General features: G+C 63.8%; 1 protein-coding gene across 5 annotated transcripts; it reads left to right on the top strand.

Annotated features, from left to right (window-relative positions):
• The first annotated feature begins 5,407 nt into the window (after window positions 1-5,407).
• On the top strand, window positions 5,408-20,693 carry ZNF787 (zinc finger protein 787). Of its 5 annotated transcripts, none has more exons than XM_090261281.1 (3): window positions 5,408-5,496; window positions 14,212-14,300; window positions 19,022-20,693. In XM_090261281.1, exons 2-3 carry the CDS (start codon window positions 14,222-14,224, stop codon window positions 20,086-20,088), a joined length of 1,146 nt encoding a protein of 381 aa, XP_090117407.1. In that variant the 5' UTR covers window positions 5,408-5,496; window positions 14,212-14,221; the 3' UTR covers window positions 20,089-20,693. The 5 variants fall into 5 exon arrangements, with proteins under 5 accessions (XP_090117407.1, XP_090117405.1, XP_090117403.1 ...); XM_090261279.1 differs by lacking the exon at window positions 5,408-5,496 and adding an exon at window positions 6,311-6,636; XM_090261277.1 differs by lacking the exon at window positions 5,408-5,496 and adding an exon at window positions 6,543-6,601.
• Window positions 20,694-23,682: the final 2,989 nt, after the last annotated feature.

Below are 23,682 nucleotides of genomic sequence, written 5' to 3'. Positions count from 1 at the left end.
ACAAATTTCAGCCAGTAGGTAAATTTCCAGATATGAAGTCCACCTCTAAAGGGGGTTGATTGTGTATCACAAGTAACATTTAGTTTATTTCCTCAAGGGAGGATCCTGCCCTGGCCGGGATGCTCAGTTAGTTGGTGCATCATCCCATACACCAAAAGGCTGCGTGTTTGACCCTGGCTGCCGTGGCTCAGTGGATTGAGCGTCGGCCTGCGAGCCAAGTGTCGCTGGTTCGATTCCCAGTCAGGGCACATGACTAGGTTGCATGTCAGGTCCCCAGTTGTGGGCACGAATGAGAGGCAACCATACAGTGAGGTTTCTCTCCCTCTCTTTCTCCTTTCCCCTCTCTCTAAAAATAAATAAATAAACAAATAAATAAGTGAAAAAAAAGAAAGGCTGCGGTTTCGATTCCTGGTCAGGGCGGGTACAAGAGGCAGCTGATCAATGTCTTTCCCGTCGATGTCGATGTCTCTCTCTCTCTCCCCCTTCCCCTCTCTCTAAAGTGAGTAAACATATCCTTAGATTACCATTAAAAAGAGAGAGCCCAGCGGGGCTGTCTGAGTCCAGGGCTGCCCTTCACCTGCCCTCCAGAGATCCCCTTGAAGGCCCAGGGAGATGGGAGACCCCTTGCATCTTACGTCCCTTGAAAATATCAGGAAAAGCTGCCCGAGATAAATAAGCCTTGATTTTTAAAACGATCCCCTTCGTTCGGCAAGGAGAGAGAAGCACCCATGGCCCCGCGCGAGCTCTGGGCCTCCAGGCTGCATGTGTTACCACTCTGAGAACATGGCACCGGCCGGCCGGAGAGCCGGAGAGCCAGGCAGCAGGTTTTACAGTTTATTTGCACCGGGCAACACCACTTACGAGCTCTCGTGAATGTTCTTGTGACATTTCCTAACTGGCGAAGCAGGTTCCTCCTGAAACGCACTGACGTGTTCAAGGGCCGCCATATAGTTTCCTTATTAAGTAGGATCGTAATATCTTTGTAAAATTAAGTCGTCGTCGTCGTCGTCGGCAGCCGTCCGTCTCGAGAGACGATGGTGTAGCTTCTTAAGAGTCTATCTGCACCGCCGAGAATGGCTGTGCAGTCCAACTCGGGAGTGACACGGTATATGTCTCCTCCCGTGTTGAATCGACATCATGCGATGACGCTGAAGCTACAGAGCCTGGGCAGGGTGATATGGAGGGTCTGCTGTTGCCCATGCAGCAGACCCCCCCTCTCTTCGCAGCTGAAGGATCCAAGGGAAAGACGGAGTCAATACAGCTTGGCTTCAGGTGCGCCGCAGGAGTTGCCGGTGTTGACTACAACGTCAAACCGCCTTAGGGACTCCGGCTCCGGATTTTCTGTCGGGGTTTACTCCCTTAGCCTTTCCCCTGAAGAGGTATGCCGCAAGGCAGCGGAGGTTTTTTGGAATCAGAGTTTTCCTTCTCTGATGTGCCCTGACTGGAAGATCGAACCAGCGACACTTAGCTCGCAGGCCGACGCTCAATCCACTGAGCCAAACCAGCCAGTGAAAAAGCCAGTAAAAGCTTATTAAGTTGGCTTTATAGGTAAGGAGGTCTTTGAGGGTTTGTTTGTTTGTTTTTCCCTTTCTATTGATTTGCTTTGGGTTTGGGGATCCTCTCCTCGGGTGTGAGGCGTGTTGGTTTTGCGGGACAGAAAGGGCAATCAATAGCCAATTCAGTCTCACTGGGGGATTTTTATTCTTTGATGGAGGTCGCTAGAGAAGCATTCTGGTGAGACAGACATTTCATGCTTAAAGAAGAAATGCTCTGTCTTCAGGCTTGTATCCCTCATGGTTGCAAAATGACTGCCACTGCTCCGAGCATCACATTGCATATCCCCCATTCATAGGGAGATAGGTGGAGCTTACTTGCCAGAACCCACTCAAAACACTTCTCTGTCATACTGGCTCGAATTGGGACCCAGGTAAGGGCTCTGGGCTAGGATTTTACTTTGATTAGCTTGGCCCAAAGGCAGGTGTTACTCCCACTTTTTAAAATCCAGGGGTGGAGTTATCCCCCTCTCTCCCACATACACAGGAGGCATGGAAATCTGGGGAAAGTGGTGAAGAAAAGAGGGTGGATGGGGTTACAGTAGCACCACCATGTCCAGGGCGGCCAGATTTAGCAAATAAAAAATGCACAGTCCCACGCGTATTTCAAACGTACAAACAATTATTTTGCACAGGCGTTGGGACAGTTTGGTACTGAGAAAAATTACTTATCGTGTGTCTGGAATGCAAACGTAGCTGGAGCTGACCTGGAACAGGCGCGTCTCAGACTTAATGTGAAAAGTGTGATGCGTGCGTGTGCGTGCACGTGAGGGGACTTCTTGGCAATTGTGTTTTGACAGCTGCAAACTCCATCTCCAATCCACCCCCTGCTGTTCCTGTCACTCAGCGGACGGGATGTCATGGGAGGAAGCTACGAGGGGGTTGTGAGGGGTCCGGAGTGGGAGCTATGCCTTGGGCCCTGCAGCTGGGATGTCAGTGAAGGCAGCCACCCTAGAGGCTTAGATATCACCTCGTCCAACCCGTCTTCATTCCCTCATCTCAACACCGAACGGGGCTTTGGGTGCACAAAGTGCCGAGAAAGACTGGGGATCTTCAGAGACTCACTGAAGAGATGGCTGACACCCACACCTCAGGGGGCTTACAGGTGTTGGGGGCACTGGAACTCAGCCGGGCCGGGCACTCTCTCTCTCCACCTCTCGACTCTCTGAGGAGCTTCCTTTTCTCCTCCTGAAGGCTGGCTTTCTCCACATGGTGACGAAGAGGCTGCTATTGCTCCCCAGCGATATCCCAGAGAGGCAGACACTGTTTCCTCAATTCCAGAGAGAGAAATCCCAGGGAAGGGAAGTCCACAGATGGCGCCAGAAAGAACTGCTTCTCTCCATACTTGTATTTCATTCTCTCTTCCCCTGTGATCCTACTCAGTCTTGTGGCTTTCAGTTCTGTCCAGGTGCTGATGAATCTGCAAAGGGGAGTCTTGCCATTGTTTTTACTGCCTAGCACAGAGGAAGATTTCAGAACAAAAACACCCATGTCTTACTACATTGTGGCTGATGTAACAAAATACCACCAACTGGGCGGATTATAAACAATCGGAGATTTAATGCTCACAGTTTTGGGGGCTGGAGGCCCGAGGTCGAGGTGTCCACAAGGCCACCTTTCTGGTTCATAGCTAGCGAGAAGCAATCCCAAGGCCATGCTCAGATGTCAGTGCAGCCCCTGGGTGGGGGCCGCATTCCAAGAGTTAATTCCACCCTTCGGAAGGGAAGGGCAGGTTCGGGTGGTGAGTTAGCCATCTCTATGGCAACCTCATCCTGCGTCTGGGAAATACCCCAACATCGGTTTGGCTGTCTGAAGAGAGATTCTGAATGACCCACAATTTTTCTAAAATAATTTTTTCATTTATTGAGTTTCAGATAGAGAGAGAGAGAGAGAGAGAGAGAGAGAGAGAGAGAGAGGGAGAGAGGGAGAGAGAGAGAAAGAAGAAACATTGATTTGTTGTTTCACTTATTCATGCATTCGTTGGCTGCTTCTTGTATGTGCCCTGATTGGGAATGGAACACACAACCTTGGCATAGCAGGACGATGCTCTGACCAACTGAGCTACCTGTCCAGGGCTGAGTGACGCATGATTTAAATCAGAAAGTCATTTCTCATGTGACATCTCCGTGGCAAAGAAGCCACCAAGGGCCTGTCTTGTTCCTTGTAGCTTGTCAATCTGCTCTCTTCCGGAGGGAGCATGGGAATGAGAGGGACAAAGCTGTCCCCTCCCACCACGAGGCCACTGCAGGTACCTTGTCGATGATGTGATTGAGAGGAGCACAGATGTGTGGTGTTTCGTATGCCCAGATTGCACGGTGCAAACTTCGGATCCATGCTGATAATCGTGTAGACTAGCATTGTCACACCACCGTCCCTCTGTTCTAAGATGCACTGAAACACTTACCTTGTGATCTTCCTAAGGTGGGACAGACTCACCTTCATGCATTTTACAATCCTTGCATCATTTCTACGCATCATTAATACAGTACTGTTCCTTTTTTTTCTCTCCTGGAAGATGTTACTAACTCAACAATGCACATCTTACGATTCATGCTGACAGAATTGAGGATATACAGCGGCCACGGGAGCAGACCTACTGCTTCTAATGAGCAATACTAATCCACACCATTTTCAGGGAGAGCTTACCCTGAGCCTGGAATGGAAATAAGCACATTTACACAGATGATTTTGCTAAACCGAGGCCTTGAAAGGAGTTATTCGAGTGACTTGTACGTTCCCTCTTTCCGACTCCCGAGCTTGGTGACTTTTATGACGATACTAAAAGGGTTATAAATAATAGCAGATCAAATGATCAGGCGCTTGGGTGAAGCTGGCCAAGTACAGAACAGGGGACTTCAGGGGGCAGCTTGCGAGGACACCCCGGTGCAAACTATTTTAAAACAGATTCTGCAGAACAATGCTAGGACGATTGGCTAGCATTCAGCCAGCGCTCACGAAGCGCCCCGGTCCACGGGGCAAGCAGGAGAACCTACCGGCTGTGATCGGCATTCCGCCATTCCAGGAGGCGGCGCGATTCGCCCCGGTTAACTGACAACTGGCAGCCGGACTCCCGGGTTCAAGCCCGGGCTCCGCCTTACCGGCCTGTGACATTCGGCAAGTGCCTTGACCGGCCTGTCCCTCCTTATCCGTAAAGTGGGAACAGATCAGAGGTTATTAATAGGCAGTCGTGCAGGCAAAGCCCGTGGACGCTCACACCGCGTTATTACGCCACAAAGAGGGCAACAGTCTGAGAGGCAGACGCGGACACGGGCGGCGCCTGAGGCCGGCACGCTCGGTCCACCATCCGAAGGGCCGGGGTCGCAGAGGCAGGCGCGCGCGGGCGCCGGGCACCGCGAGGCGCGTCGGCAGGGAAGGGGTTAGGACGATAGAGAGGAGGGCTGGAGGACCGGGGCGGCACGAGCGGCTCTGGCCTCTCTCCGCCGAGCTCCCGCCCGCGGCCGGCGCGCGGAGCGGACTGCGCAGGCGCGGGCGCCCGACTCCGGAGGCGGGGGGCACTTCTACAGGCACCGGAAGTCTCCGCCTAACGGGCCGAGCCCGCGCCTCCGGTCCTGGGAGGGGGCGGGGCCGCAGCCCCTCGGCGCGCGGCGCCATAGAGCGCGGCCGGAGGACCCGCGTCCTAGACGCGCCCGGAAGTAGCTTCCCGGGCGCCGGCTCCCCACCATCGAGCTGGGGGGGGGCGGCGGCCACGGGGGGGGGGGGTCGCGGGCTCACCATCCTAGAGCGGCCTGGACCCGGTGGCGGCCGGAGAGGGGGTGCGGGGAGGGGGGAGCGGCGCGGGCGGAAGCGGCCAGGAAGGTCACTTCCGGCCTGGGTGCCCGTCCCCCTGACCCCAGGGTCTGAGTCGCCGCTGCTGCCGCTGCCACCATCCGCGAGGGAGGAGAGAGGAGAAGGAGTGCGGCGCGGCGGCCCCGGGACCGAGGAGGTGAGGGGAGGTCGCGGGAGCGGAGAGCGTGCGCCCAGGTCCGGGGGGCGCGCCTCGGGAGCCAGGCTGCGGACGGGGGGCGGGCGGGGAGGCGGGAGGCGAGCGCGACTGGGCGGTGAGTGCGCGTGCGCGCCGCTGGGGGTGGGGGGGCGTGAGAGCGCGCGGCCGACGAAGGGGGGGCGGGGCGGGAGGGGGCCTCGGGCCGGCGCGTGCGCGGCGGGGAGTGCGGGTGCGCGGTCGCGCCGGGGAAGGAGCGCGCCCGGGAGGAGCGCGCGTGCGCAGCGCAGGGGCCTCTGCCCTGGGGCTCGGCTCCGGGTGGGGTCGCCGCGTCCACCTGGCCTGCCTGGCTGGTAGTGGCCGGAAGTGGTGGCGACTCGGGGGGAAGTTGAGGCCCTGGTGGGGGTGGGGGCTGCGCGGGCCGCGTCGGCCTGACCGGAAGCCTGCCCCCCACTCCTTCCCCATTTCAAAGCAGCCAGACCCGTTGCTGCCCCGGGCGGGCCGCGTGCCGCCTTTGATTCCGGTGGTAATTACGGTTGTTTTGGCCTGCGGAGGCTCATTCATTCGCCCGGCGCGGGCGGGGGTAGGAGGCGCGTGCGCCTGCAGGAGGCGGCCGGGCCAAGGTCCCATGTGGCCCTGGTGCAGGGCGAAGACGGGGGTCGCGCCCGCTGGCGGCTTCTGGGGCTTGTCTCCCGTCTGTCGTGACCCCCCGCTCCCGGCCACAGAGGGGGCCGCTCCAGGCCGTAGAGTTGAGGGCCCCTCAGAGCCGCGAGGTTCTACAGACTCGGGATGGAGCCATCAGCCGGGACGGTGACCCGCAGGCCGGAGAGGCGGCGGCGAGTGGACGCAGGCTTCTCCCGTGCCGGGCACCGAGGACCGGCTCGGAGCAGCGACACAGACCTGGCCGCAGAGCCCCACCCGCCGACCGGAGACCTCGCGGAGAGGGCCGGGGGCCTTGGGAGCCCAGCCCAGCCCCGCGGGGCGGTCCCGAGTGTTAGAGGGGAGTGACTTGGCCGGGGCTCTCCTGCGTTTCCGGGTGTCAGGCCGCAGGTCGGCAGTGCCGAGGACCTGGCTGGGCGGCGGAGCGGGCCCGGCTCGGGAAGCACAGGTGCTGTCGGTCCGGGCTTACCTTCCCCCCAGTCTGTAAGCCGCTTTGCTCAAGGCCGCGGGCCTTCACCAGCTGCCTCCGCTGCTCCCCGCCGTCCCCGCGGCCTGAGCCCCGGGAGCATTCAGATCAGATTCCTCTGGTGGTGTTCACGTCTTCTCCTTCCCTCTTGGAAGGCTTCCAGCGCCACCCCACCCCCACCCGGGCGCTGCAGGAAGGGGTTACCGTGCGGCTGGGCCCACGCTCGGGGGTCACAGACCTGGGTTTGAATCCCAGCCGCAGCAGTCAGACCTTCGTGACCTGAGGTGGTTAACTTAGGCTCCCACCTGGATGAAACGGGGGTGAGAGCAGTGTTGACCTTGCTGTGCTTTCCTTCTAGAGCCAGAGGTGGCTGCAGACTATGTGGGAAGGCCGCTGGAGCCAGGCGCTCCTAGGCTACCCTTGGCTCCCTCTCTTCCCGCTCCGTGACCTTGGGCCTGTCCCTTCCTCTTTCCCAGGCTGTTTCCTCTTCGTCCCCAGAGGTGGAGAGCGCAGCCGCTCCTCCCTGGATCGGCCTGTCCGTCAGGCTGCCGCACGTGCCCGCCCTGTGCCGGGCACACGGGCGGGAGAGGTTAGTGGGCACACCTTTCCTGAGGCTGCCACGGGCCAGGGGCAGAGTTGGGCGATGCTGGGTAGCAGTTCTGTCCCAGAGCAGCCCGCAGCCCTGTGGGGAGACGAGAGCACAGGAGCACCAGGCACAGGGGTTGGGGCTTATGCAGACTCGTCCCCCTGCAGCTCTAGGAGTGGGGGAGGGGCAGGGCGCTTATGTTAGGGGCAGCGCGGGCTCTCGGAGCGGGAGAGCTCGCATGGCATGCGTCCAGGTGCCTGGGAGGGCGCCTGAGTTACAGCTGGGGACAGTGGAACGCAGGAAGGGCTTAAGGGGAGCAGCAGCAGGGGAGCCTGGGCTGCCTCGGCCCTTGGAAAACGTGAGGAAGAGGCAGAAGAAGGGCCCGTGGGGACGGCAGGTAGAGGGCGGGCCTCGGGGAAGATGAGGGTGAAGCCGCAGGTGTGCTCTCGGGGGGAGCTGCGCGGCGCCGGGGTCTCGCCTTGGCGTTTTTATCTGGTTTCCAAAGGCAGGGATTTTAGGGGCGGTCTCGGGGGACGATCTCAGTGGGCTGTTCGTTAGCGTGCCAAGTGTGCCCTGGCAGGGCTGTGGGCCCCACTGAGGGGTGGGCACACGCGCGCGGCCCCGGTCGTGGCCTCGGTCCTGCCGTCAGCCGTGGGGCCGCTCCAGCTGGTTTGGAGCTGAAGCGCACATGAGGCCTAGCTGGACCTAGAGTCTGTCCCTGGGTCCGCGGTCGTCTGCCGCTGCCCAGAGCCTCGCCGTCCTGAGGGCGCAGTGCCCACGGGAGGGGCCGTGCCAGGGAGAGGGAGGCAGGTGCCCCGGTGCTGGGCGCGTCCCGATTGCGTCGGCCGTCGGCTTCCCCGTTCCGCTGGCCCGGGGCTTCCCCTGGCTTCCGGCGCTCCTGCCCCACTGCGGTCAGGGAAGGGGCTTCGGGGGCAGTGGCTCGTCTGAGACTCCAAGGACGGAGCCCAGTGCTGAGCTGTGGGTGGGCACTGGCCGAGGGCTGGCCCCCGTCTCCGGTGGCTGCCCGGGGCCGCTGGTGGTCACGCAGCCCCCGGACCTCGGACCTCGCTTGTTCCTCCTCCTCGGCGCTGCCCAGGGCTTCCTGCCGGAGGCGACCACAGATGTGGCCACGCTTGCTCCTGAGCATGTGGCAGGCGCCTACTGCGCCTGGGACTCGCTGTCCTAAGCCCTCAGAGGCCCTGGGTGGAGGCGGCCCCCCACTGTAGGGGGTGGGGACCGAGCCCGGGCTGCCTGTGGGCCAGAGCTCGCCCCTCACGCTGCCGCCACCTCAGCTGACCTACTTATTTTGGCCGAGGTTGGGATCTGGGGAGACAGGTGCTGTTCTGAGGCCTCGTAGGTGTCAGTCATTGGGTGGGGCTCAGGGGACTGCGAGACCCCGCCCCTCATTTCAGGTGAGGCTTCTGCAGCGGCTGGACCCGCGTGGGCAGCCCCGTTGCCAGGGGTTTCCCACCTCTGTGCCCGGCCCCTGTGGCGGGCCCGGGGAGTCCTGGGTGGCCTCGTACTGGGTGGTGCTGGGGACACAGAGGCATCCGGCGTGGTCCCAGCCTCGAAGCTCCGGCTGGTCGGAGAGGGATGTGTTCCTGGGGCTGCCGCGCATCGGGTCTGTGCTGGGAGCTGGTCCCTGCTCGGGGGAGCGGAGCTCAGGGCTCCGGTCTGCGGGGGCGGGGGCGGGGGCAGGACTCCTGGCACTCCTCCGTGGTAACGGGAGGTGCGGGGAGGAGTGCCAGTGTCCTACGGGGGAGGGACAGAACCCACCCCGGAGCCTGCTGACCCGGCGGGTCCCAGCCCCGCCGCCCTGGCTGTGGGACGTGGGCCCTGAGCTCGCCTGAGCCCGGGCGCGAGGCTCTGCCCAGCTGTTAGCGGGACGAGGCCTTGCCTGAGAGCCTGGCTCGGTGGGCGCCCCACGGGACGCGCCGGGCGTGGAGGGCGTGGGGTACCCTGCCCCGAGAGCTCCCTCTGACGGGTGGTGGGGTCAGGGTTTTGTGCCTGGGCCTGCTGTGTGAGAAGAGAGGGCAGTTGAGCAGAGGGAAGTGACAAGGCCGGGAAGGCTTCCTGGGGGAGGTGCTGTTTGCGCCAGGCCCTGGCAGCAAACCTGGAAGGAAGTGCCTGCAAGGAAGGCCAGGGCGGGAGAGCACACCCACCCAGGGGACGGAGGCTGGCCGGGTGGCCTGACTGAGGGGCCCGTGGGGCTGTTGCAGGTTGGTTTGGTTTGGTTTTTTACGGCCTGAAGAGCGTTTTGTTTGTGGAACAGTTTTCAGTCCCTCACCAGCACTTAAGAATCTGGAGGCACTGGTTGGTGGCAGGTGGCCGGGCCGTGCTCCCCGCCACTCCCAGGTGGGCCTGTCGCCGTCACAGCAGGTCAAGGTTCCAGGCGCTCTAGGCCGCCTCCCTCTCCTGGGGGGAGTGGGGCGAGGTGGCCGGGCCTCTGTCAGCCGAGCGGGGAGCCGGGGGAGGGGCAGGTCCTGCTCCAGGGCCGAGCACTCCCCCAGACCCGTCCCTGGGGCCCCAGCGTTCTGATCGCAGGTGAGGCCGCAGGCGGCCCCGTTTCAGGCCTGGAGGGAGGGCCGAAGCCGCTCCCCGAAAAGGGAAGTGGGGCCGACCAGCCGTGGGGCTTCCCACCCCCGGGCAGTGCCTGCGGCCGGGGCGGAGGGTCGGGGCAGCTGTCGCCGCAGACAGACCCTGAGGAAGGAAGTGAGGGAGACGGAGCAGACGCCGGTGGGTGCTGGGGGGCGGGGGGGCTGTGATGCGATAGGGCCGGCCATGGCCCCCAGGGAGCGGACACCCGAGCTCGCCCGGAAAGGTGAGCCGGCCCGGCAGGTGGAGGACCGGGCGGGCTTTCTAGAGAGACAGGAGGTGGGCGGAGGCGGGCCGGGGGCGGGGGCCCGGGGGGCAGTGCCTTTGCAGGGGCCGGGGTTGGGGGGCTGGGTTTGCGAGCGGCGCACTGGGCCGTGCCGTGGGGGGTTAGGCCGGGGCGGGGGTGACGTGCACTGCGCTCCTTCAAGAAAGCGTTGCTGAGGGTGACCCGCCCTGTGCCGCCCGCCCGCGGCCGGTACCTCAGTGGTGCGGGGCGTGTGTGCAGGGGTGGTGGTCCCCCCCCGCGCTTGCAGGGTGCTCTCGTGGTCCCGCAGGGACTGCCCCCGGCCACCTCAGTGCTCAGCCGTGGGTCTGCCTGTCTCGACGTCCCGTGTGCGTGGAAGCCCTTGTTCTCTGAGTGGATGTGGCGAGGCGGCTGGGCACGCGGTGCGGCCTCGGGCTCTTCCTCGTGCCCCGAGAGCCCGGGTGCCCGGCTGCGTGGACGAGCTGTCATTTCTCCGCGGCGGGGGCGGGGCCCCGCGGTTCCAGCCCGTCCACGCCCCTGCCCACACCTGCTCTCTCCGCTCTGTCCGGTGGCCGTGCCGGTGGGGGCGTGTCCCCAGGGGCAGTGAGGGCGAGCGTCCTGTGCCTGTCTGCCCCTTCCTTGCAGGGCAGGTTCTGTGGCCATGGGGCTGCTGTGACCCTTTGCCCTTTTTAATGGGTCGCGGGAACTGAGTTCCTCTGATGTGCGGGGCGGGGGGGGGCAGGGAGCGCACGCGCGGGACTGCGGGCAGGAGGCCCCGGGTTTGGTGAGCCGGGGGGCAGGGGCTGGGGGGGGCCGGGAGGGCGGGGCCCGAAAGCCGGCTGGCACGTGCAGCCGGGCGGAGCGGGGAGAGGAGGGGCGCCGTTTCCTGCCGGGGGAGAAGTGCGGGGGCGGGGGGCGGGCTGGCAGCAGAAGAAAGCGGGGTAATTGGCGGGCAGGCCTCCAGAGGAGGTGGGCTGGCCCTAATCACAGCAATAACAGTAATTTGTCTGCAGCTTAGGGCCGCGGGGCCCTGACAGCTCTGCCTGCTAATTGGATCGCCCAGGGCCCGGCTGGGGGGGGCGGGGTGTGGGGGTGTTGCCTGAGCTGCCTGCTGAGAACTGGGGGAGCCGGGTGGGGAGGTCGAGGCAGGCGGGAGCTGCTGCTCAGCCGCAGACGTTGTCCGCTTCCAGTCAGACCCAGTCCGGGATTGCCCGGGCCCTGCCGGCTGGGGGCGCTGCCAGGCCCCGGCCCTGTGCTTTCTGCAGTCACCCCCCGGGGGGCAGGGCGGCTCCCCAGCTCGGAGGTCCTGGGGGCAGGCCCAGAGGCCCCCGCGCCCACCTGAACGTGTGGGTCGGTGGGAAAGCACAGGGTCGTGTTAGCGCCCTTCTTGATGTCCCTGAGGACCCTCGCAGCGCACCCAGCCCTGCGGTACCTGCTGTTCCCATGTGCTGAGGCCCAGAGCAGCCCAGCACGCGTGCAGCGTCCCCGAAACACGCAGGCAGAACCCAGTCTTAGCTGGCGGGGGCCCTGAGTGCCAGCTCCCATTTCGCCCCCCACACCCCATCTGTCTGTCCCAGAGGCTTGGAGGGGAGGCAGGTTCCTCCTCTGCCCTCTGAGGCCCGCAGGGTTCTGGCCGCGGCGGGGCAGACTCAGGTGACACCGGAGCCTGAGGGTTGGGTTTCCGCGACAGGAGCCCCGCAGACCAGGCCTGCGCGCTTCGCGGCGGGAGGGAGCGGTCCTTGGGCGGCCTGTTTGTGCAGATTCCTCCCTCCGCCTGACTCCCCGTGTCTGGGGATAAGCCTTTCTTCCTCCTGCGCAGATGGGCCCTTCCGCAGGGTGGGGGTGCGGGCTTTCTCTCCTGCTGTGGGGGGGCGGGGGCTGAGCGCCCCTCCTGTACCTGCCGTTGCCTTGAAGTCAAGTCGGCCTGCCAAGCGGACTGTCTGGGGCGGTCTTCCTTAAGCCCGGCCCTCCCGCTTCGTTCTCCTTCCTTGTCTTCCCCGCTCTCCCCGGCACGGAGGCTGTGTGCGTGCGGTGTGTGTGTGTCCCTGTCGGTTTCCTCTCTGCTGGGCCCTGACAGTGGGCTCCGGGCTGTCAGGAAGCACCTGCTGGCGGGTGGCCCACGCGTGCAGGCTGCAGAAAGGAGGAGCACCGTCCCCACCCGCCTGGCCCAGGACGGCCCCCGAGTCTGTGGGCTCCCTGGGACAGACGAGGATGCCCCCCCCACACACACACCCCGCTGCCCACAGGAAGCCGGGCCCTTCGCTGCCACACAGCCACCCGTGCCAGGCGAGCTCGGAGCCCCTGCGCAAACCAGTCGGGGCAGAGGAGGCGGGAGCGGCCTCTCCCGCCCCACCTCCCCCAGTGCTTGGCAGCTCCGCAGCATCTCTGTTTACAGTGTAAACACAGGGCCCACTTTTAAAAATATCCTCACCAGAGGATATGTTTTTATTTATTTTGGGGAGGGAGGAAGGGGGAGAGAAAACAGTGTGAGAGAGAAACATCAATTAGTTGCCTCCCGGATGTGCCCCAAGTGGGGATCAAGCCTGCAGCGTATGTACGTGCCCTGACTGGGAATTGAACCTGTGACCTTCTGGTGTGCGGGACAATGCTCTGATTAGCTGAGCCATCCGCACGTGAGCCGTAACATGCTATAAAATTCTCCCATTTATAAACGTGTGCTGTTCCATGTTCATATGTGTGCATAGTGGGTGGCCGTCACTCCAGAAACACCCCGAGTTCCCAGTCCAGCTGGGCGCTTCTCTGGGACCCTTGGTGGCTGCTCCCTTCACCCAGCCTTCGGGTCGCCTCCCACCTCCCACTGCTGTGGGGACACCTGCTTTACCTCCCGGGCCCGTCCGCAGTGGAGTTGCAAGGTCACTGGTAACACCTCCCCTCTGTGGACCTGCCAGGCCATTGTCCCCGGCGGCTGCCTGGTCCTGGAGCCACGTGTGAGGCCCCCATGCAGTGCCGGTGTTTACCGGATGTGACCTGAGCACCGTGGGGGTCCTGCTTTATCCCCGATACCCCATGACTGTCCCATGTGACGCACAGTCCTCGTGGCCTTACCACGGCAGCGTTACCCACTGTGGTTAAAACGTACAGTCGCCCTTCCCGTCGCCAACAGGCACAGCCGCTGACCGCTGTTTCGGAGGCCCCGACACCCGTGGCCATGGGCCCCTCGATGCCCCCATGCGCTTCCCCCTTGGGGCTGACGGGCTCTTTCCAGTTTTCCCTGCCCCGAGTTGTGATGGGCTTTTTTTTTTTTTTTTTTTTAGAACAATTATTTTATTTACTTTCCCACTGACCAGTCACTGATATGAGCAGTTTAATCTTATAGCTCCTCAGGGAAACAGCATTATTGAGTGTATTACATCCTACGGAGAACTTCAGTCTTAGGTCACAGCGTTAAGAGTGATGGGAGGAGTGGGGTCGCCGTCGGGCTGCCTCGTGATCAGTCCTTGTGGGTGCTGGGCGCTCAGCTGTCTCGGGCGTGGGGAGGGGCGGGGAGGGGCTTCTCTGAGGGGTGACGCCCGGCAGCCCTGGAGGAACGTGGCTGCAGGCAGGCGTGGCTCCCTCTTGTGCTGACCGCGCTCCTGTCCCGGGGGAGACCCCGTCCCCAGAGCCTGGCAAGTGCCGTGTGGTCTCGCCGCCCTGCCGAGGCTGCCGTTGCGCCTGAGCCGCGTCTGCAGCTGCTGTAAAGCAAGTGTGAGGGTGCCCCCCGCAAAGGGACCCGCATTTCAAACGACTCCCCGGTCCCCACCGGGCCTGTGAGGCCCTGTGAACGAATCTGCGCCCGTTTGCGCCTGCCGGGGTCAGCCCACGCCTTTGCCCCCACTGTCCCTGCCCGCCTGGCCCCGCACGCGGGTCCTTTTGGCCCTCCCGGCCTTATTCCTGCGGGAAGGGTCACGGTCCTGGTCCTTGGGACTCGGGGCTTTGGGACGTGGGGAAGGACCGAGGGAGGCTGCGTGGGTCGGAAAGGGGCTGTCCCTGGGGTGGGCCGCTGTTCGGGGTGGATGCAGCCTGTTTGCTGCACCCTGAACCCACGGGTGGTGTGCGGCCGTGGGCTGCTCCCCTGCTTGGCGGGGATGAGGGCTGTTGCCCTGCTCTCCGTCCTGTCTGTCTGGCTGACACCTGTAAACTGTCCTTTCGTCTCCCCCCTTCTAACAGGGACCCACACATGGAGCTGCGGGAAGAGGCCTGGTCTCCGGGGCCGCTGGATTCCGAGGACCAGCAGATGGCCAGCCACGAGAACCCAGGTGAGGTGGCCTTGCAGGTGTCAGCGGGCCAGGCCCGCCCCGGACCCCACGCCTCTGGGATCACCCGTCCTTCCTGCAGAGGCCCCTCCCGGGCTGGGGAGAGTCTCCACGTTCCTGTGCGGCTGCCGGCCCTCCTTAGGGTCGCCGCTGCTGCCCCTGGAGCAGACCTGGGGGTGGTTTGCTGCTGGCGGCCGGGAGGTCGCGGGGAGAGGAGGATCGGACCACAGGGAAAGCGGGACATCCGGTCTGTCTGTGAAGGCTGTCACGTTAAAGCCGGCGGCGGGTTTACGTAATAAAGTGTGGTTTGGGCTGAATAAAACCTCTGTCCGCGGAAGCCCCGTCCCTGTTCCGCGGGGCCCCCGGAAATCAGGTGTGACCTCTGCCGCGCTGGCGCCCGGAGCCGGAAAGGGCCGGCGGGGAAGCACTCCCGGCGTCACGGCCGTGCGCCCCGCGGTGGGAGTGGGGGCGCGACCACGGACCAATAAAGCTGTACGCAGCGCGGGCGTGCGGGGGCCGCGAGGGGGCTGCCCGGGCCCTGCCTGAGCCGGCGGCGCGGGACCCGCGCGCGTCCTCCTCGCCCCCGCCCTGCCCCCTCCTCCTCCCTGGCCTCCGCCCTTCGCCTCTTTGCCCGTTAGAACTGAATCTGCAAGTCCGGTTCACGTGGGAACGTCAGACAGACAGAGTGTGACGACCGTCCTCTGCCCCGGCGGCCGGCCCGGAGGGCTGGTCTTCCCTGAGTGTGGGAAGGAAAGCCCCCGACATCGTGCCGCCCCGCCCGCGGGCTCCCCGAGAGAGAAGGGCCCAAACCACGCGCGCACACACGCGCGCACACACGGCCCCAGAAACCCGACCACGAAACGTGTGTCTCCCATGATAGAAAGCCCCTCCGTCACATGATCTAACATCCGGTCCGTGATAAATGTCCCGCTGTGCCTGGGCGTCCGCTGAGCGTCAGTCGTGCGGGCCGCGCACCCTATCGTTCTCTGCGGGGTGGGCGGGCCCTACCGCCCCCAGCCCGGCTGCCTGCCCGTCCGCAGCCCGCTGGGGTGCCGCCGCCTGTGACAGGGCCGTGCTGGGCTGACAGGGGCCGCTGCCTTGCCCGATTCCGGGGAGGGACGTGGGGGCGGGGCGGGCGCATGGGGGTCGGGGTCCTCCGTGCAGAGGTGAGTGAGCGTCCCCCGCCGCAGCGTCAGCCTAGCAGGCTCCCCTCCCAGTGCAAGGGGCCCTCCGGCCCTGAGACGCCTGCGCCCCAGGGAGGAGTCGGGCCTCGCAGAGAAGAGAAGGCGGCGCAGCGAGTGCGCGCTGAGCCCCAGTGGGCGGAGAGGGCCCGCGGAGTCCTGGTGCCCTCGCGTGGGTGCAGCTGCGCTCTGAGGAGGACGGAGGTGCTGTGAGCCTAGACTGAGCCACCCAGCGGGCTGGCCCGGGACCTCCCTGCGCCCTGACCCCGCCATGCTGGACGTCTGCGCATCCGCGCATCTACTCTCAAACGCCTCCTGAAGGCGGCCAGTCGGGCTGCTCTGCTGTCCCCGTGGTCCCTGTGTCTGCCCTTGTCTGCAGCTGCCAGCACGAGCCTCCTGAAGCAAAGGCCAGGTCCTGGCTCACCTGGGAGGTGCCCGTGCCCTGGGCTCGCCCAGCGCGCGGCCCGCTAGCTCGTCTCCAGCACAGACGTGTCCTCATTCAGTGTCTCACACGGCGTTCCAGCAAAGACCACCTCTCTGGAGAGGCCTCTCTCAGCACTGGCCTTGCTGAGGAAGGGGCTGCCTGCTGAAGGAGATGCAGTGACCGATGGAGAGGGCATGGCTGGCATGGAGCAAAGGCCCCCTGGAGAGCTTGAAAGACAAGAGGCAGCGTGGCAGGACCTGCGGGGACCCTCAGCTGCCCAGGGAACCCACCCAATGGTGGCTTCAACCAGAAGAACGTTGAATGGCCTTGGGCTTCTGGCTGGAGGTGGGCGGTCCCAGGGGTGGTTAATAAAGCGGTTCCTCTGGGGGCCTCCTTTGGGCCATCACTGCCTCCTAAGAAACTGCCAAGGGCAGGACGACAGGAGAGAAGCGAAGGGCGGGATGAGGGAGGCAGGATCTGCTTCCTGGGCCTGCCATCAGGCCCAGCTTGGACCTCATTGTCCAGATCGTGACACGTGACAGGGTGGTGGCCTCGTAGTCACCCTGACTGGCTCATTCTGGCTCAGCCCCAAGCTTGGGACTTCGTGGCAAGAAAAGAGGGGACTGACCCAGCATCGCCCTGCACGCAGCTGCGTGACGTGGGCACAGGAGTGCTTTGGGAGCTGTCCGTAGCCATCGTGGGGAAGGACACTGAACCTGGGGGAGGTGGGCGGCTGCCCCAGAGCTGCGGGTACCCTTTTCCCCGGCCAGGCTCCTTCCCTAGGCCAGTGGCTTTTCGACCTGGGTGTTCCTTGGAGACCATGGGCTGGGTGGCAGGGCTGTAGGCATGGATGAGGAGGCCGGGCTCCAGGATGAGATGTCTGAAGAACTTCCCCGCTCTGATGACAAGAAGGCACCTTGGGAGACGTGGCAGAGGAGACACTGTCCCTTAGGGCAGGCCTCCGCTGCCTTCATTCTGGTGAGGTGGCTTCAGCTCTCACAGCATATTCTGACTGTTGTCAAGGCCCGGAGTTTGATTGCTTCCTGGGTCTGCACACACTCCAGCCTCGTGTGTTTGTTTATATGGGGCCGAAATAAAGTTCCCCAGGACAGTTCTCTCTTTCTCTCTACTAACAGCGCAAGAGGTGTCTCCTGCCCTCTGTCATGCACCCGCCAGTCATGTTGGCCCCACTGCCGGGCTGTGCCCCAAGGTGACCACGCTGCTCCGGCTGGCACTCTTTTTCCAGTCAGTGACTGAGACAGGAAGCCACTAAGCAGTCAATTTTTCTTTCAGATGAGGTCGGCTTACCCAGGGCATTTGGGGAGACTCAGAAAGGTCGTCATTTCTCCCCTGTGTTTGAACATTGGTGGGGAGGGTGTCCAGATTCCCCGGCTGATGCTGTGGTAGTGGCTGGTGCTCCTCAGGCCCTTCCCATGGGCCCCGCGCACTGCACTGGTCACCCTGGGCCCTTGCGTCATCTCACGGAATTCCCTCACCCTTCCTGGTCGGGACGCTGCTCAGAGGTGCTAGCTGTGGGAACAGCAGTCTCAGCACTGTCAACGGGCAAACCTGCGATGGCAAGGAGGGCAGACCCATGGCCCAGGGCCCAGCAGGCTTCCCGTCTGCTGCCTTTGGTGCCGTGTCCTGGTGGCTCCAGCCTGGAGTCCCCAGGGTGGGATGTGAGGGGCGGGGCATCAGGCAGTGGTGGGTGCAGAGCCATCCAGGCCCATCTTGGGCCTTGGCTACAGGTATTCTGAAAGAAGCAATCCCCAGAAGGAACGGAAATAGGAAGATCCTGAATCCAAGTAGATGGCAACAAGAAAGGTGGCAGCTGGTGTCCTGGAAATCACCTGCAGTGGACGAAGCTCTGCTGTCACGCCAGCTTGCTGCTACAGTTCCGTGTGCTTTAGACTCCTTGGAGAGGTCACCTCGGCTGCTGCATCGGAGCCCTGGATCCGAAAGCCCCACGTAAAACACCACACGGCAAGCCCACCTCCTTGGGGGCCACGCTGGCAACACGCCTTAGATGTGACGGTGTCCCTGTTGTGAGCCCCGGAACAGCGCTGGCTGGGAGCAGCCGGCAGCCACACGCCTGTGGTGCCACGGTCCTTGGTCCGTTGCAGCCCTTTTCATGGAGTCGCCTGTGTGGCCTCAGGGACAGTGTTGGGTGCTGGAACACCGGGGTGTGCCTGGGGCGGTCAGAGCCCACTGGAGTCCCGTGCTGAGGCGCTGCCTTTGCCCACTGGCTCAGGCCCAGGCGGTGGGGGTGCAGGAGTCGCTGCAGGTGCACACAGACGTGGCACCGGCTGCGCGTGGTGCAGGAGCCAGGCTTGCCACTTTATCCCTGGGGACCGCTCAGGGCCAGGGCTGGCGTAAAGGCGCGAGTGGCTTGGTTGGGCAGCCTGGCGTGGGGGTGCCCTCAGTTTGCAGACGGCAAGACCGAGGCCCCACGAGGCAGATGGGACTCATAAAAAACCAGTGTGCAGATGTCTAATAGTGGCCACGTCATGTGAGGGCTGATGGGGACCGGGCCTTCCCTGCCAGCCTGGGACCCTATTCACCAGGCCGGTTCCCCTTCCTCTTCTGTGTTCCACCTTGAGGCCGGGTCAGTGTCCTGGAGCCCACGCCCCCCACCGCGGGCCCCGCCCCCCACCAGCTTGTGCGCTGCTGTGGTCCCTGTTCAGGGCTGGCCTTGCCGCCCTCTTGCTCTCAGCGAGCTCTCCCCAGAAGCTCCTGCCCCCCCCCCCCCCCGCACCAGCCTGGTGTCCCTGCTTCGTCGCAGGCACTGTTCCACATGTGGGGGAGCAGCTGTGAAACGTCCTAAGGGATGGGTGGTGGAAAGGTCAGTGCTTAGAGAAGAGACAGGCTTAACGGTGCTCTGAGGAGAGGCGGGTGGGCACCTCCGAGGCCAGGGCTGTGCGGACAGGGCGCCCTGCCCCTGTGCTGCATCAGGGTAGCCTGGGACGGTGCAGAGGTGAGGGGCGGCGCGCGTGCCCAGGGGCGGGCGGGATGGCTGGGGTGAAGCCCCCTGCCCTGGCTGGCCCTGGGGCTCCGGCTCCTGGTTGGGCCCTGTATGAGCTTATCTCTGACTCCTTCCCCCCCACTCTCTTGTCTCCTAGTGGACATCCTCATCATGGATGACGACGATGTTGCCACCTGGCCCCCGACCAAGCTGTCCCCGCCCCAGTCAGCGCCCGCCGCGGGCCCCCCACCCCGGCCGCGGCCGCCCGCGCCCTACATTTGCAACGAGTGCGGCAAGAGCTTCAGCCACTGGTCCAAGCTGACGCGGCACCAACGCACGCACACGGGCGAGCGGCCCAACGCCTGCACCGACTGCGGCAAGACCTTCTCGCAGAGCTCGCACCTGGTGCAGCACCGGCGCATCCACACGGGCGAGAAGCCCTACGCCTGCTCCGAGTGCGGCAAGCGCTTCAGCTGGAGCTCCAACCTCATGCAGCACCAGCGCATCCACACGGGCGAGAAGCCCTACGCCTGCCCGGAGTGCGGCCGCAGCTTCACGCAGAGCAAGAGCCTGGCCAAGCACCGGCGCTCGCACAGCGGCCTGAAGCCCTTCGTGTGCCCGCGCTGCGGCCGCGGCTTCAGCCAGCCCAAGAGCCTGGCGCGCCACCTGCGCCTGCACCCGGAGCTGTCCGGGCCCGGCGTGGCGGCCAAGGTGCTGGCGGCCAGTGTGCGCCGCGCCAAGGCGCCCGAGGAGGCGGCGGCGGCGGACGGCGAGATCGCCATCCCCGTGGGCGACGGGGACGGCATCATCGTGGTGGGCGCGCCGGGGGAGGGGGCCGCGGCGGCTGCGGCCGTGGCGGGGACGGGGGCCAAGGCGCCAGGGCCCCGCTCCCGGCGCGCGCCGGCCCCCAAGCCATACGTGTGCATGGAGTGCGGGCAGGGCTTCGGGCAGGCGGCCGGGCTCCTGGCGCACCAGCGCGCGCAGCACGGGGACGGCCTCGGGGCGGCGGGGGGCGAGGAGCCCGCGCACATCTGCGTGGAGTGCGGCGAGGGCTTCGTGCAGGGCGCCGCGCTGCGCCGGCACAAGAAGGTCCACGCGGTGGGCGCGCCCTCCGTCTGCAGCCGCTGCGGACAAAACTACTACCGGGCCGGCGCGGACGACGCCGAGGAGGACGAGGCGGCCGGCGGCCAGTGCGGCGAGTGCCGAGGCGAGGAGGCCCGGTAGGGGCGGGCGGCCCGGGGGGGCGGGCAGGGCCCCTCGGGCTCGGCGGGAGCGATGGCGCAGGACCCAGAGACCCAGGGAGCACTGGACCGAGGGGGCCGTACCCGCAGTGGCCTCGGAGAGCGGCCCTGGGGGTGCTCGCCCGGCCGCTGCGCCCTTCCCGCGCCCTGGCGCTGGACCTGGGCTGCCCCTGGTGGGTTCTCGGCGGAGCCCGAGACGGGTGTGAACTGGAGACCGAGAGGCCACGCAGCCACGCGCGGAAGACCATTTCCTCACTTTCTCTTCCCCGCCGTCGGGGGCGCGGCACGCAGTGGAGAGCACTCGGCCCTTCTGCTTAGAGGGGGCCAGCGAGGGAGGGGAAGGGGTCCTTTTCCCTTTTAGAGTTTTCTTTCAATTGTACCCACCGACCCCGCCCACCATTGTTTTCTCCTCTCCCGTGGGTTCCGTTCTTTTTCTTGCCCAAGCCCTGAACCACCGCCCCGGGTCGGGGGGCACCGGCGTGCGGGAGCAGAGCCAGCGGTGCCGAGGTACCCTCAGCGCGGCTGTCCCGACGCCGTGGCCTGGGTGGCGGAGGCGGGGTGTGGGGCCAATAAAGGGCGCGACCCGTTGTCTGCTGTGCCTGGTTCTTGAGTCGGGGCGGGAGCAGGGCCAGAGGCTACGCTGAGGGGTCCCTGCCGGGCGGCGGCTGTAACGGGGTCACTGCCCAGGGCGCAGGGCTGGCAGCTGCCCACGGAGTCCATGCCCACCGTGGGCGCAGACTGGGCCGTCGTCTGGGGAGAGCGACCCGGCCAGGCCACTGAGCGGTGGCCCCACGTGCCCAGGCTGGGAGGAGCCCCGCGGCCAGCGTCTGCCCCGCTCACTCCCGGGGCAGGGTGGTGGGCCGCCGTCCTGCGCAGGCGGCGAGGAGCTGCCGGCTTCCTCTGCCAGCCCCGAGGTCCCTCCCTCCACCCCCTGCGGGGAGGGCTTGGCCTGGAAGTGCACCTGTCCCGCCTCCCATCCCGCTGGGGGCGGGGTGGGGGGAGGTCTCTCTCCGGGGGAGGGGGCTGGAAGTGTCCCAGTGACAGAGCTGCCCTGTGGAACGAGGAGAGAAGGAAGACAGACTGGTGGGGTTACCTGCCTGCTTGGGCTCTGACGGCGGGAGCCAGCCCAGGGGAGGGGCGGCCATTGCAGCCGTCCTGCGCCCTGCGAGGTGCGGGCTGCTGGCCCGTGGCCCGTCAGGGTGGGGTCCCTGATGCCAATTCCAGGCCAGAGCCCTGGGGACCCGTGTCCCTGGGATCTTGGGAGACTGCTGTGGGCCATCCGGGCGAGGAGAGAGCCCTACCAGGGGCTGCTTGCAGCCGGGTGGGACGGCCACGGTTGTGCAGAGGAGGCTAGAGAGGGCCCCACGCCCCTCTGACCTCTGCAGAAAAGGAGAGGGGCCACTCGCAGAGGAAGGGCTGAAGGAGGGAACGGGCTTTCCAGTCTGTGCCTGGAATCTGCCAGCTGGGGCTCTGCCACCCTTGAGCAGTTCCCATCCCCCCCAGGGAGCCTCATGTCTGGAGAACGAGGGGCTCAAACCCAAGGTCGGGATGACCGCCTAGTGGGCATCGTGGGCGTGATTTTCCGGTCAGAAAGACATGTTTTCTTTTTCTAAGTATGTTTTATTGATTATATTGTTACCATAGTTCCAATATTTTCCCCCTCAGAAAGGCATGTTTCCAAGCGGCCTTCGCCCGCCTTGGAATTGGTGAACTCTGTTCGTTTGATGTTGGCATCTCAGGTTGCTGTCCAGGAGGGAAGGGGTGCAACTTGGTCCCGAGAGGGCACGGGACTCAAGGCCGGGGACAGCATTACCCAGTGTCTGCGGGGCCCTTCAGTGGCCTGTGGGCCGTGGGGGCTTCAGATGTGGGAAGGGGGAGGGGAGGGGAGCAGCTGTGGGCGCCTGGTGGTGGCAGGTGCCCTGTCCCTCCCGCTGAAGCTGCCGTTGGGTTTGCTGCAGCAGCTCAGGGTGGAGCCGGGAGCTGGGCACAGCGAGTCTGCTCTCAGGCTGTCTCACCCTCTCCTTCCTGCCCGGGGAGGGGTGACAGGAAAGGTCCCAGAGCTAATTTCCACGGCCACCAGCAGGCTGTGTGGCCCCGGGCAGGTGGACTAGACACTCAGACCCTTCCTTCCTCCTGTGTGCAAAGAAGGGCTTGGCTGTCCCCTGTGACTGTCTCAGGGGCTGACCCGGGGTGTCTGTAAGGGCCTGGCGCTCAGTTCCTGACAGCGGTTGTTTTAAAGCCTGGATTGAAGCCACTGGAGTGCATTGGTGGCCAGCTTGGTCTGAGGGCCTCTGTTTCCAGTTCTGTAGCGTGAACTCAAAAGGGTCAGGTACTCGGCACAGACACAAACCATGAGCACTGATGGAGGGGCGGGTTGCCTGGATCGTGGGAGCCCTTCACCATGGGGACCTAGGTCAGACCCCCGCAGGGCACACCTTAGGCATCTTACCGTTTTCTCTGTCCACAGTGCTGCAAGAAAGCTGGGAAAACACAGAGAGCACTAAGGTTCGGGAAGCCTGCCTTGGCACCGTTGGCCTCTTTTTCAGTGTCTGGAGCCAGAATTTTAAATCTGATGTCACTTAAAAAATCTGGATTCCTGGTTTCTCTCAGCAACCAGGTCTGGCAGCACTGGGACTTCATAATGAAGGGAGACAGCTGGCCGGGGGTGTGTGTGTCCGTCCTTCAGAGTCAGACACACCCCCAACCCAGCGGCAGGGGCTCCTGTGGTGCTCCGTAACGACCCTGGAGCAGGGCTCGGTGTGACTTGCCCACCCAGCCCGCTGTGGCTTTCTCTTCCAGCTGGTTCTGGAGGACAAGGGTTCTGACTCTGGGATAAACACTCTATGTGTAGGTTATATGCAAATACTATGCCTTAAAAAAAAAAAGGATTTTATCTATTTTTAGAGAGGGGAAGGGAGGGACAAAGAGAGGGAGAGAAACATCCATGTGTGGTTGCCTCTCGTGTGCCCCCATCCGGGGACCTGGCCTATAACCCAGGCATGTGCTCTGACTGGGAATCGAACTGGCGACCCTTTGGTTCTCAGGCTGGTGCTCAATCTACTGAGCCACACCAGCCAGGGAACAAGTACTATGTCATTTTATATAAGGGACTGGAGCATGCACAGATTTTGGTATCATGGGGGGATCCTGCAACCAATACCCCCGACACTGAGGGACAACTATGTGCATCGCTGGCTGTGTACATATATGCACATGTGTGTTATTTGTGTGTTATAATCCACCCATCTTTCCCCTTCCACTTACGTCCCAAAGATGTAAAGCATTTTATTGTGGATACCACCTTTTATTTACCCATTCTCTGCCTGATGCATAGTCAGATGGTTTCCCATCTTCTGCTGCTGTAATGAGGCTTCAGAAACCTCTTTATTCCTGTCCTGGCACCAGGAGCTGGCAGATGAGGCCTCTCCCCGGAGGTCAGACTGGCCGGCTGACTGTGCTCCCAGCAGCGTACGGAGTGACTGTCCCTGCCTGCACCCCAGCCCCGGCCCCAGGGAGGGGACACACGGGTGAGGGTTTGAGATGGCCGATATCTGACTCAGCCAAGGGAGATACAATT

Source organism: Furipterus horrens, unplaced genomic scaffold, assembly GCF_987537825.1.
Source record: "Furipterus horrens unplaced genomic scaffold, mFurHor1.1.pri manual_scaffold_13, whole genome shotgun sequence".
Classification (NCBI taxonomy): domain Eukaryota; kingdom Metazoa; phylum Chordata; class Mammalia; order Chiroptera; family Furipteridae; genus Furipterus; species Furipterus horrens.
Note: the sequence above shows the minus strand (reverse complement) of the source record. Positions and strands in the feature narration are given on the sequence as shown.

Coding starts and splice junctions, on each gene's coding strand:
- ZNF787 (XM_090261281.1), top strand. CDS start 14,222: ATGGAGCTGCGGGAAGAGGCCTGGTCTCCGGGGCCGCTGGATTCCGAG. Junction 14,301..19,021: donor GGCCAGCCACGAGAACCCAG/GTGAGGTGGCCT, acceptor CTTGTCTCCTAG/TGGACATCCTCATCATGGAT.